The 13,873-nt window shown below is 38.6% G+C and overlaps 1 protein-coding gene across 1 annotated transcript; it reads right to left on the reverse strand.

Annotated features, from left to right (window-relative positions):
• Window positions 1-1,918: 1,918 nt before the first annotated feature.
• On the reverse strand, window positions 1,919-13,260 carry LOC123870946 (transcription factor SUM-1). Its single transcript, XM_045914463.1, has 4 exons — window positions 12,941-13,260; window positions 5,945-6,076; window positions 2,624-2,726; window positions 1,919-2,067 (listed from the first exon to the last, which is right to left on the reverse strand). The coding sequence occupies exons 1-4, from the start codon at window positions 13,175-13,177 to the stop codon at window positions 1,988-1,990; spliced, it is 552 nt and encodes a 183-aa protein (XP_045770419.1). The 5' UTR covers window positions 13,178-13,260; the 3' UTR covers window positions 1,919-1,987.
• Window positions 13,261-13,873: the final 613 nt, after the last annotated feature.

Here is a 13,873-nt window from a genome sequence, read left to right on the forward strand (position 1 = left end):
TATGAAAGGGCTTTACGTATACATGATATATTCTAAAACAGATTTTTATTTATTTTTATGCATAATAGTTTTTGATTTATCGTGCAAAATGTGGATAAAATACCGGAGTACGGAACCCTCGGTGCGCGAGTCTAACTCGCACTTGGCCGGTTTTTTTTATTCTTCTGGCTGGCTATATGGATCTCTAAAGATCGCCTCTATTTTATTCATGAAGCTTGAATAAAATCCGCTCAGCAGTAGGTATGTACCTACTTATTTATTTGAGAATAGCACTCTTGAACAAATAGAAGTCTATCTCTTATAGATAATGGCAGGCTGCAGGCTAATTTTTTTTTTCAGGACTAAAGATGATACCTAGTTTGATAGATAGGTATATTAGAATAGGTAAACCCAAACGTAGACCGCCCGAACGATTGTATTTCCGCCATAGATTAAGTAGGTAGATGCAAAACTGTCTCCATGTGCAAAGTCGAATACCTACCTACTTATTCGCTGAAGCAACAGACAGAGAAATTCTTAGTAGTAATACATAAAGTAATACGAATAAGTATTATGCACCAGGCGATCCGTAAAAGAAAAAGTATATCTACCTATCAACCTTCCTGAATCTTGTCCGAACTTACTGTTGCAAGCTTCTTCTCTGGACCTGCGCGCTTTTGGAACCTTCGTCTCGCAGCTAAGTTAACGTAAATAGTTACCTACCTATTGGTAGGTAATAATCAGCACCTAATCGTTAGTACCTAACCGTTTTTAAAATGTAAAATATACCTAAATTTTGTATTAATAAAAGTACTTACTTAGATTATTTCTGACCTAAACCAAGTCCCAAGTCGTATCTTCTTTTGACGCAGATATCAGCATTGGGAATATCAAATACTTTGCATCATTCACTTACGAAAGAGGAGCTAATCCCTCCTCTTCCATGTCGGTGCCAAGTCGCGTCGAACCGTCTATTGGTTTTGATTTATTTGCACTGGACGTGGTCTATTCTCGTGCCGCCCACAAAACGACTCCGGCGCAGTAGCGCTCTATATCTTCTTGCAGTCGCAAAGTACCGAGTTCGATGTCAGATACCCGAGTGCTAACATTTCAAGTAAATAAAAGATTGTAAAAACATGACACGTCCAAGGGTATTGCAACATTGGTAATTTCATCAATATTTAAATATTGGCTTGTAACTAGTTACTAACTTTTCAAGTAGGTAGTAGTAGTAGTTTGAAAAGAGCAACTGCTGAGTTTCTTGCCCTGTTCTCAGTAGAAATTTTATTACGAACCGATGGTAGATTCACTGCCGTATTAGCATGAAATAAATAAATTTTGATGTGGGCTTATGGCCTATATCCTTCTCATTTTGAGAGAGGAGAGCGATTCTTGGACTGAGGTCAACGTTTGCCTTAAAAGGGGCATGAGACGGGCCTGCCCGCGAAGTTCAAATTTAATTTGGTTTTTCGCATTTTTTAAACTAATACGACAACGTATGCTTATGGCATTTTCAATTGCGACAATGGCAGTATCATCCTCACATTCCATTCCATTCCATCAGCCTGTATGCGTCCACTGCTGGACATAGGCCTTTCCAAGAGCGCGCCACCAAACACGGTCCTCCGCCTTCCTCATCCACCCGCTCCCCGCCACCTTCTTCAGGTCATCGGTCCAGCGGGCAGGAGGTCGTCCCACACTGCGCTTACCGGTACGCGGTCTCCACTCCAGAACACGTCTGCTCCTCACAGGTTTATGTAAAAATCTTTACTTGAAAGGGTCCAGGTTAAGAAATTAGCTGTAGTATCGACTAATTCTGACACATTAGTCGATACTGGAGCTAATTTCTTAATTTCGCGGGCAGGCCCGTCGCTTCCACCTTAAACTTTGACATTGCTTTAGGAAATGCCGGATTAAAATAAAAAAATGCATATTATGATAAATAAATATTTACTATAATTGAGCACTGGTTACTTTATTCTTTTGTTATGAGATCTATCTATGTAGGCTACGGGTTGTCCTTCGCTAACGCTTGCACTATGCACCGGAGGCGCGCTAAGCTATTCAATCCACAAGACGCAGACTCTCCTGAAACAAGATTAAAACCATAGTTGAGTAAGTAAATGATACAGTGTAGGCATTGCCCTTTACCTACCTTGTATACCTACTTGCCCTTGCCTCCAATCATGTAGTTACTTACCTACCGAATGCGTTCCGAGGGTTCAATTATAGTTTTCAAATTACATATATTATTAAGTATATAATAGGTAAGTACTAAGTATATCTAATAGTTCTGAAATAAGAAGATATAACAGAACATTGTAGGTAAGCAATAATTATTTGTTAAGTAAGGCTGCAATGTTATTTGGTGCGAGTCACAGATGAAGGATGGTGCGAGTGCTTGTATTGAATACCAAGCAAGCGACCCTGAACCATGAGCGAAACGAGTGGTTCAATCTTTAGAACCCTGAGCGTAGAATCCTCAGCGAGGAATATTTGCACGAGTATTTTGCAGCCGGGTGAAACAAAAATTTTCATGACACTACAGTGTGAAAAATGCTAGTAGGTTAGATGCAAGATAGACAATAATTGATTCAATTCAGGAATAGATGCAAGGTATTCAAAATGAACTAAAAAAGCTCACCGTTTAAAAATGGTTTTTCTCTCTCAGTTTTTGTGTCTCGTGATTCGCTTTGTGGTTTCGTCGTCGTCGGCTCCACGTAGCCTTTACAGCTGCCCGACTCCAACTGGGGGATAAAAGAAAAGTTACCTACAAAATTACCTTTGTTGCTACAACTTTATAAGTAACCTTATAAATTACGTATGTGGTGTGTGGTGGATTTATGTAAGTATATAAACTTCTAAAAACCAGCAATTTTTAATCGACTATCCAAAGAAGGCTTTGGGCAGTCGAGTAAAAATCCCCAAAATTGTTCTTCATACTTTTGAAATCGGATCGAGCGAAGCAGCGCAAAAATGTGCATTATTCTCTTGTGAAGAAAAGTAGGTACAAACTTCAAACTAGATCACGGTAAAAGGATACTAAGAAGGGTATTTAGTACGTCAGGGCCTGTCAATGTAATTCAGAATATCTCTGCAAGTTTATTTCCATTTTGTGAGCAGTTAGGTATATTCTCGATCTTAGAATATCAGATGCGTTTCAAACGGCAGCGATACGGCGACGGGGTGTGACGAATGCGAGGACATAGCGCACAAAGCGTACAAGACCAACAAAACCGCCGCAGCGATGATATCAAATGATGGTCGCTATTTTATCGCGCGTATGACGACTGATGGATGGATCTCTTCTTTATTTTCGACTAGTCTATTTCAACCCACATTTTATGTTATTGTTGACATGTACCTCAATCTCAATTGATGACATCACATCACACTAATATTATAAAGGCGAAAGTTTGTATGTGTGTGTGTGTGTGTGTGTGTGTGTGTGTGTGTGTGTGTGTGTGTGTGTGTGTGTGTGTGTGTGTGTGTGTGTGTGTGTGTGTGTGTGTGTGTGTGTGTGTGTGTGTGTGTGTGTGTGTGTGTGTGTGTGTGTGTGTGTGGGTGTGTGTGTGTGTATGTTTGTTACTCCTTCACCTACCTTAGTGGTGTTCCTAGATAAAATACTATGTACACTGTGTCGTATACGCCTACATCTACCTAAGTAGGCATGTATCTACGGCTAGCGTGGGGTTTGGAGTTTTTAGTTAGATCCTATACATAACTACTTTTTAGAAACATCGGTTTTTCTGAATTCCCATGTTTTTGGCGATACTTACCTAACTAAAAACAACTTTTCGAGGTTGTTAGCCATTTTTAGGAAAAGCACGGCAGAGTAGACAAACTCGGTGTCGTCTCTTTTGATATCGATCGGGGAATCGATCAACGTTGTCGGATGCTTTCGATATCAATCTCGAAATCGGTCAACGTTATCGGATGGTGCAAACTCATCCATTAAGCCTATACTTAATAGGTAAGTACCTGCTGCTCGTTTAGTCGTTATACCGCTAAGCTTTTGGGTTTCGAATTAGACACTAGTTTATTTCTAGGGCTCCTAATCCCTAGTTATCCGTCTTGCATCGTTACAAAGAGACGTGGAGAGGAGACGCGCGACGGAGTGGAACGAATGTACGGACAGACGTCGATACAAGAATAACAACACGAGAAGATGAAGCTGTTCTGTATCTAGGTATATGATAATATTGTAGAATGTAGATTATTATAGACGTACCTAGGAACTATACTTAGGGGGGTGGGCATAGATGGATTATCCTCTTTACTATAAGTAGGGAATTAGGTACATAAGAGTCTCAAAAGTCCTGAGTTATACGATTTTAGACCCTAAATAAAACACCGAAAAAGCTGTTGATTCAAAGCTCAAAAAACCTGTTCTGTTAATTAAGTAGAAAAATGCAAGCAATTTCACCCTCACCACCTGAGTGCCCAGTAGCACTTCGACCACCCGCCAAATCCTTTTTTCCACGCACATGCAAACTGTGAAATCAACTCCTTCTGCGGTGTTCCCATTAGATTACAAAATGGGGTTATTCAAGGGGCGGATCAACAAATTCCTGAAACGCCGGCAAAGCATTGGCAATTCCTCTAGTACTGCAAATGTTCATGGGCGGCGGTAATCACTTAACATCAGGTTGCTCGTTTGCTCGCTATTTTTTGACCTCGTAAGTAGTAAGGATCTATATCCTTACTACTCTATTACTATTATATTTATTATGGTCACTATTGACCATTCGGTAGTTTAATTTACCTAAAGTCTAAATCTTCCTTATCAAAAAACAATTGTTTGTCAACATAGATCTAAAAACCTCCGCTGTCCCTTTAGAAACCGGTTTACTAGGCTTCTGGAATCTGGAGCGAGCTTAGATGTCTGAAGAAACGAGTCCGATGGGGAAAGGCACTGCATGCACAATAGACGGAAACGTTAATGCAGGGATCTGCCCAGAAAGAAGAATACCTCTGCCGTCGCACCTTACTTCGTACTTTTTTTTCTCTCGTCTGGCTTTACAGAGATGTCAAGTTTGTAATTATTTACAAGTTAGGGAAACTATATAAGTATGAACTTCGTCTGTGCCGGCGCCCGCCGTCACACGCGCGGCGCCTCCTTAAAGCGCTTCCCGCCACCAAAAAACACCAGCATAACACAAAAACCTGCCACTTCTAACAAAAACAACACTCCAACAAGGCACCGCACGCGCGCCAGCAAACGCCAACACCCACTTCGTACTTACTATCAAAAAGACCGATAAATCGCCCACTGCGCAGGTTTAAGGTCAGAGCACTTTTTTCGTTTTGCTAACCCGCTCTAATTTGCTTCTACTTTGTTAGGCTCAGAATCGAAGCTCTCGCGCGTAAATATATTGTTAGAAAGTTATCCCGCGAAAGTTTAAGAAACAAAAAAAAACAAAAAAAGTTCGTCATTCGCTTTAAATATAGCATCTAACCGCGGAAAACGGCATGTCGCGATGTTAAATCGCCATTAATTCACGTCGGACATTATTTATCTGTACACGTGCGCGCATGCGCGGAGCCGCGCGCGCCGAGAAATAGAATACGGGGAACTGAGATCGGATTATTTTAATTGGCCTCACATTTTGTGCACTTCTTGTTTGACACTATGTATGCTCTTAAAACTTTTTTTAACCCCGACCCAAAAAGAGGGGGTGTTATAAGTTTGACGTGTGTATCTGTGTATCAGTCTGTGGCATCGTAGCTCCTAAACTAATAAACCGATTTAATTTTTTTTTTTTGAAAGGTGGCTTGATCGAGAGTGTTCTTAGCTACTCGTATAATCCAAGAAAATCGGTTCAGCCGTTTGAAAGTTATCAGCTCTTTTCTAGTTACTGTAACCTTCACTTGTCGGGGGTGTTATAAATTTTTAATTTACACTTGTTATCATGTCTATTGAAATATTTTATTCGTCTGTATTGATTAAAGCTAGGTTACTCACAGCAGCCGCCGCTCGCAATGCCGCCTGCAACCTTTCGATGTGTTGTATGGCAGCTCGCAAAATCTCCAGCTTGGGCAGACGACCGCTGCCTGCTCGCGCTCGTATTCTAAGCTCTTCGAATGCTGCGTTCACCTGAAACAATCATCATCATCATCATCTCACTACAGAGCAAGTATCTTCTATCACAGTGAGAAGGGTGTAGGCCATACACCACAACGCTGGCGTTAGTATGGTTTGGCAGATTTCACACACCTTTTAAAACATTATGGAGATCACTCATTAGGCATGCAGGTTACGTTTTCTTTCACAGATTTAGTTTAAAAACGCACATCCTAGGTCGAATTACGGCATCTCCCGAATCTTAGGTAGGTAGGTACTTTTAGATTGGCCTGAAATCTCGTTAGGCAGAAACCGAAGTTTTGGCGCCGAACTAAGTGCTCTGAGCATTTTTGAAGACTGCCTAGGTCAATCGAGCTTAAGTTAATAAACTACCTATATGCCTACTTAGACGGAAAGAAAAAGGGAGCCGAAACCAATTTTGCCTGTAAAAGTTTATAAAATTTTCAAGCTAAATGAGCTGCCTTTGTGTTCTTATATTTTTTCTTTCGAGAGAAAATCCCTCATCAAAATATCGCTGGGCTCACACAAAATAGCACACTCATTAAGTAGTTCCGAGCCATTTGACCAGCGCTACACGAGTGGTTCTAATAAAAACCTGTCAAATGCGAGTCGGACTCGTACACGAAGGATTCCGTATCGTCGTACAAGATATACCTAACACTTTTTCTTAATTTTTACGGCGGCCACTTTGATTTTTTTACTATTAAAAGTCTTATCAATTGGTTCAAAAATTAACGGTTCTTTCTTTTTTTCTTTCTTATCGGCAACAAAAATGTAGTTTCTTCCAAATGATTTCTCACGCGCCTATGGGTCATGCCATGTCAAAAGTACGGTTCATCTTTAAAATAAGGACGGAAATCGTACTTTTGAGATGACTTTTGACACATCAAGTGAAAATGGCGCGTGCGAACTCATTTTTTACGCATAATTTATACAAATTATGTAAAAATTTCAACTCCCTACCTATTACTGTTCACGAGATACAGACCGCTGACAAATGGACAGACGGACGGACAGCGGAGGCTTAGTAATAGGCTCCCGTTGGCACCCTTCGGGTACGGAACCCTAAAAAAGGGAGCGGGAAAGATAGGTATACCTATTTTGCAAAATTTATAAAGTTACGAGCTAAAAAGCCTATTTGTCTGAACGGCAAATAACGACTGCCTTTGCGCTCGAAAATGAGTTTTCTTTTGAGAGAAAATCCCTCATCAAAATAACTCTGGGCTCTCACACAAAATAGCGCACACTTATTAGTTCCGAGCCATTTGACGAGCGCTACATGAGCGGTTCTAATAAAAATTGTTTTGACAACTATAAAACTGAAGGACGACCGACGAGACACCCTTCCTTGCCTTTGATATTTTTACAAGAATTTGCTTTGAACATCTCTCTGCACGTATTCAGCTGAGAGTCGGGATCCCTTTCTGAATACTGAATATTGAATATTGAATACTGAATACTGAGTACTGAACTCTGAATACTAAATGGACTGCAAGCTACCTGTAGCTGTTCATCAGAATCGGTTAAACGGCCATGAAAAACTAGCAGGGAGACATACTTTCGAATACTGGATTAAGAGGGGTCTTTCCATCACTCGCTTCATACAAATGTAGTTCCAATTTCATTTGAATATTAAGCAACCAAAGTCCATGAAATTTTGCAGACATATTCTAGAAACTAATATCTATGTTTGTGGTTTACCGGATTTCTCTTAAAATATTCAATTTCAAAGTTACGCGGTCTTAAAAATTTACATACAAATCTTTGAGCCCCTATAATTTTAAAACTACATATTTTTAGAAAAATCTAAAACACCACAGACACAGGTATGAGTTCCAATGAAATTTGAACTAACTACGATTGTATGAAGCGAGTGACGGAGAGAGCGCTGTTAAAGTTTGATCCTAGGATCCTAGATCTGCAAAGTGTGAAAAATTCAAACCTCTTGCATCGCTTGAGTTTGAAGTCATCTCTTTCTGCAGATCTTTATAGGTACAAATACAATCTATGCACTAATTGTGCATTATAGAGGATATATCAGTAGGTATTCTTGTTTCTTGTGTAAATGTAGCATAGTGAAATCTCATTTCTGCATAACGATTTTTTTTAGTTAAAAAATTTAGTTCAATAAATATTTTTCCGCCAATATCTCAGTTCCTTCGTAGATCTGAAAGATGCGCCCATAAAACTTCCTTAACACCATGTGACATCGCCCTTACATCAAAAATAGCCTCCAATAAACCGTGAAATATATGGGGGACATCTTAATTTCACATAAAAATAAATTTATCGCGCTGTTCAAAGCGATACAATTTATTTTTATTCTGAATCTCTTGTACCGTTTTGTAAGCCTCTTCAAATATTATGATCGTTTGGAATAAATCTGTCAAAGTGCGCACGAGTCGTCTAAGTGGGGGGTGATTTATTGAAAGGGAATCAGTGAATTCCGTGTTTCTAGTTAATGTTACAGGGGTTTTATTGATTTACTGTGCTAATAAATTAATTAAATTATAAGAAGTTTGCAATAAATAAGGATGGTATGAAAATAGGGGAAATATGTAGATACTTAGACCTATTTAGGTATGTTCTTATTAAACGTATAAACATAGGAAGTATAGAGTCCTGTTTAATTTATTTCAAATGATCTAGGTCTAGAATCTAGACTTATCAGTCAGTCAGTTATCAGTCCTTTCATTCCAGTTTGTCAGTTCCTTTTATTAACCCCCGACCCAAAAAGAGGGGTTGTTATAAGTTTGACGTGTGTATCTGTGTGTCTGTGTATCTGTGTATCTGTCTGTGGCATCATAGCTCCTAAACTAATAAACCGATTTTAATTTAGTTTTTTTTGTTTGAAAGGTAACTTGATCGAGAGTGTTCTTAGCTATAATCCAAGAAAATCGATTCAGCCGTTTGAAAGTTATCAGCTCTTTTCTAGTTACTGTAACTTTCACTTGTCGGGGGTGTTATAAATTTTTAATTTACACTTGTTTACCTAAAGTAAATAAAAGAAAAAGCTAACTGACTGATATCTATCAACGTACAGCTTAACTACTGGACGGATCGGGCTGAAATTCAGCATGCATGCGTACAGGTAGGTAGGTATTATGACGTAGACATCCGATTGGAAACGATTTTTGAGAATTCAACCCCTAAAAGCCGATTTACACCAAGCACGTGACACGCGCGTAGTGACGCGCGTGAATCCGTAGATAACTGCACGTATTACGTCTACGCGAACGTTCACGCCACGCAAGCGGTATGCCATGTCTCACACAGTTCCATACATTACAACGCAATGGTACCGCGCTACGTCTACGCTCAAGCGACGTCGACGCATACGCGGCCTGTGTGGCCGGCGCTTTAGAGTCAAATAGGGATATGAAATAATTTGTGTAGGTTGTCACGGGAATAAGCTAGTTTTTCATAAAATGTTAGGATCAATATTTTTTCAGATAAGTAGGTATCAATTAATACAGAATCCGCCTCAAGCCAAGTTTCCGAAATGAATGCTATGTGAATTTTTCTTGTAATAAATGTAAATAGTTCCTTCTGTTTATTTTGTTAGGTTAAGAATTTTGTGTTTCCTTTATTTAATTAGATTATAATAGGGCTGACATGTATATAGGTATAAAAGCCCTTAAATAAATAAAGAAAAAAAAAGTAGGCATCAATTTTTTCTCAGCAATCTCAGTGATGGTACAGTCAGATGTTGGGAGCGGGCTAACTTGGAAGAAGTATGGCAGTTTTTTTATATGATTTGTATAATGATTAGATAAGGCTAGCTTTAAGTTTCATTGTAATAAAGACGTTTAATTAAAAAAAGTTTTTGTTATACTTAACTATATTTAGTAAAATATGTATATTTTTTTAAAGAATATCAGCCTTTATTATGCTGACTAATATTCCCCTTTCCCCTCCAACTAAGCGTAAAGCTTGTGCTAGGAGTGGGTACGACAATAGTGAAACGGGTGGGGTTTGAACCGGCGACCTTTCGGTTTTCAGTCCGCTCCTTTAACCATTGAGCTATCGAGGCTATGAATTTTGAAATTTATCCTAGACCTAGATGGAAATAATAACGTCTAGCACCTAAGTAGTTTTCTCGATTGCATGTCACTCCAGTTAATGGTATTTTAAACACTCCTGTCACCGTAAAAGGGAATCTGTCACCTCAAATTAACGGTACCACTTTAGGGCTAGTTTAGTTGCTCTTATTTTTAACTCGATTTTAGTACCTTCTTACTTACTTAACTTTTATTTCATGCTATTTCGGTGACTAAATTAAGGGGAATATACCTAAGTATTCCTAATTTTGTTATAATATAAGTATAATAATTTTTTTTACGAAAAAACTTTGAAAATGTCGCTAAGGCCCTGCATATAGCACCTAGGCATTAGTGTCAGTATAGCGTGCATACTTTTCAATCAATAACGGTTAAAAACGTGATTGAAAGACAAACAAACAAACATACTCTCACATTTATAATAAACTAGCTGATACCCGCGACTTCGTTCGCGTGGATGTATGTTTTTTAAAATTCCCGTGGGAACTCTTTGATTTTCCGGGATAAAAAGTAGCCTATGTGCTAATCCAGGGTATAATCTATCTCCATTCTAAATTTCAGCCCAATCCGTCCAGTAGTTTTTGCGTGAAGGAGTACAACAAACATACACACACACACACACACACACATACAAACTTTCTCCTTTATAATATTAGTGTGACTAGATGATGCCCGCGAATAATAGGTATAATAATTTAGGTTTTTAAAAATATCGTGGGAACTCTTTGATAAAAAAGTTTCTCTTCCAGGATAAAAAGTTTCCGTTGTCAGTTTCAAACTGTACCCATATAAATCGGTTAAATGGATGGGTCTATAAGTATTTAAAAAAAATTAAATAATGGGAACTTTTTGATTTTCCGGGATAAAAAGTAGCCTATGTCCTTCCCCGGGGTGTAAGCTAACTCTATACCTTTGATAAAAATCAGTTGAACTGTTGGGCCGTTAAAGGGACACACTTTCGCATTTATATAATACTAGAGGATGCCCGCGACTTCGTCCGCGTGGACTTAGGTTTTTAAAGATCCCGTGGGAACTGTTTGATTTTCCGGGATGAAAAGTTGTCTATGGCAATAACAGGGATGCAAGCTACCTCGGTACCAAATTTCATACGAATCGATCAAGCGGATGAGTATTTAGGAATCCCGCGGGAACCGTTTGTTTTTCCAAGATAAAAAGTAGCCTATGTCCTTCCCCGGAATGTATCCTAAGTTTGTACAAAATTTCATTAAAATCGGTTCAGCGGTTGAGCCGTGAAAGCGTACCAGACAGACAGACAGACAGACAGACGCACTTTCGCATTTATAATATTATAGTAAGTATGGATTAGTATGGATTTAAGGGTAGTGAAATACACATAAAATAAAGGAGTTAAACAAAACTATTTGTAGCCACCAGCCACTAATTATAAACTCTTACAGACGATCGGAAAAGTTAATCCATTCAATTTGTCACAACTCTTACACGTAGGTAATTAAAATATTATGAAGAAACGGTTTTCAGATCACGTTTCTCGGATTACGGGCTTACGAGGACATTTCAGGACGCGTCCGGGATCGCGCGTTCGAAGGATTTACATTTAAAAGGTATTGGAATAAACTAAGAAGGTAATTAAAAACTGAGGGTACTCACTTTCAGATACCTCATAAATACTCAGGTAGTTCGGGTTCATGTTAAAGCTAGGTATGTTAAAGCTAGCTAGCACATAATATACTTAATATTATATTTGATTAATAGTACCTACATAGGTATTAGGACCTTGATACACAGATAATACAAAAATACTATTCTACCGATGTATTTATGAAAAGGCGATCCGACCCGTCTTCGCACGGGTCTGTACGAACTTTTGATTTTCCAGGACAAAAGTAGCCTACCCGTCCCCGGGATGCAAGGTATCTCTGTACCGTAAGCATTTAAACGCATGATGCGTTAAAACACCGTGGGATCACCACGAATTAGGAATGCAATCAGCATCAGGGTTGAGGAGTTGGGTCCTCTCTGCACCAATACAGCTTTACTTGGTAGGTACCTCCAATATCGGGTATAGAGTACCTACTTTTTACATACGGGAATATATTTTTATTTCCAAAAAATCCGTTTGTAGTGGGTGGTGGGTGCCCACGTTATAAAACAGGAATCTCTTGTCATTTCATGTTTCTAACCCCAGCGGTGGCTGTGCATTGATAGATCAGTCTGTCAGTTTTATTAGCATTTTTAACTAATGACTAAGTTATGACTAAGTACCTAGATAAAAAAATTTAAGTTTAAAAATATAACTTTATTTATTTTTTATACAATTTACAATAAATAGTTACAATGAAGTGTGTCTATCTGTCTGCTAAATCTGTCTGTCTGTCTTTCCGAAGCCCAGCCTTTTTTAATCGAATTTGCATCTAGAGAATGGGGTAGCTTGCATCTCGGGGACGGACATATTGTAAACCCGAATATCAAAGAGTTCCCAGACATGTTTGAAAACCTCAATCCACGTGTAATCCACGCGTAATCTGATTGATAAGAGAAAGCCTTGCATCCCAGACACCTTCTGGGATAAACCCAGAAAATTCCGCGGGATTTTTGAAAAACACAGGCATTACCTAGTTTACGAGTTTACTTTCACGAACTAAACGACGAGATAGTCCTAATTTTATCAAAATGCTGATGAAGCCTACTTACTTAGATTAAGTTAGAACAATTATTATAGCCTTTTAGTATAAATTTATGGTACCCTACAGCTAAAATTAATAAACTTTAAAACAATTGCATGCACTCAAGCTTTAGAGCGCTTAAAATTCTCAGACGTCTATTAACAACCTACTTTCCGTAATCGCCGCCTTTCGCGCAACGTCGCCGCTTTTCTTCTGTCCACCGCCGCTGTTTTCCTTTTACAAGCTTTGCAAGCCCACGCTAAGCACCGCCTACTGGGCCCTAAAACGTGCTGAATGTGTTCTTCCTTCGCCTCACTTTCATTCTTTTCTTTTTTCATTCCATCACAGCACTCTTTGTCGTTCACTTTTTGAAATTCGAATCCGCAATCATAGACACTATAGCTCATTTTGACATTGACAGTTATTTTTTTAAACTCCGAGCGCCGCGCGCAACGATTCGCGCCATACTGATTTTCGAGGGGTGTCTTAGGATTTACAAAATATGTCTATTAATAAACCTCAGTAATAAACAGTCTAGCGATGTCGTTGAGAGATGCCAATTTATTGGTGTTTGGATTGAAATTGATGCGGGTGATATTTTTCCTTTGAATTTGCGTTGAAAGCTTTCCGACGTTATGCCATGTCGTTCTCGAGAGACATTTTTTATGGACGCTAAGTTAAAAAAAACTTAAGTAAATATATTTCGAAGAACTAACTTGAGTCGATGACAAATGAAACTCGATTTATAAGTCCATTAAAAACATCATAATATCAAAATGAAACAAATATTTTCCGGAACTTTTATATTTACGATTTTGTCATTTTGACTACACAGTCGCATTGATAACGGATTTACAGAAAAATAATTTATGTTCTTGTTTTGATGAATATTATTAATAAAGAATAATAATCATTATGAATTAGCTAAATTGATTAATAAATAAGCGATATTGCGGTCGTTTGTTACAAGCGCGCGTAATTAGGTACGATGAATGTGCAATTTATTTCGTTACACGTTCCCTCCGTACAAAATTCGAGATCCGTGTTATTTATAAGTACTTAATTATTATCCATATTTCCATATCCATAGATTCCACACGTAC

The sequence above is a fragment of the Maniola jurtina genome, chromosome 13 (genome assembly GCF_905333055.1).
Source record: "Maniola jurtina chromosome 13, ilManJurt1.1, whole genome shotgun sequence".
NCBI classification, from domain to species: domain Eukaryota; kingdom Metazoa; phylum Arthropoda; class Insecta; order Lepidoptera; family Nymphalidae; genus Maniola; species Maniola jurtina.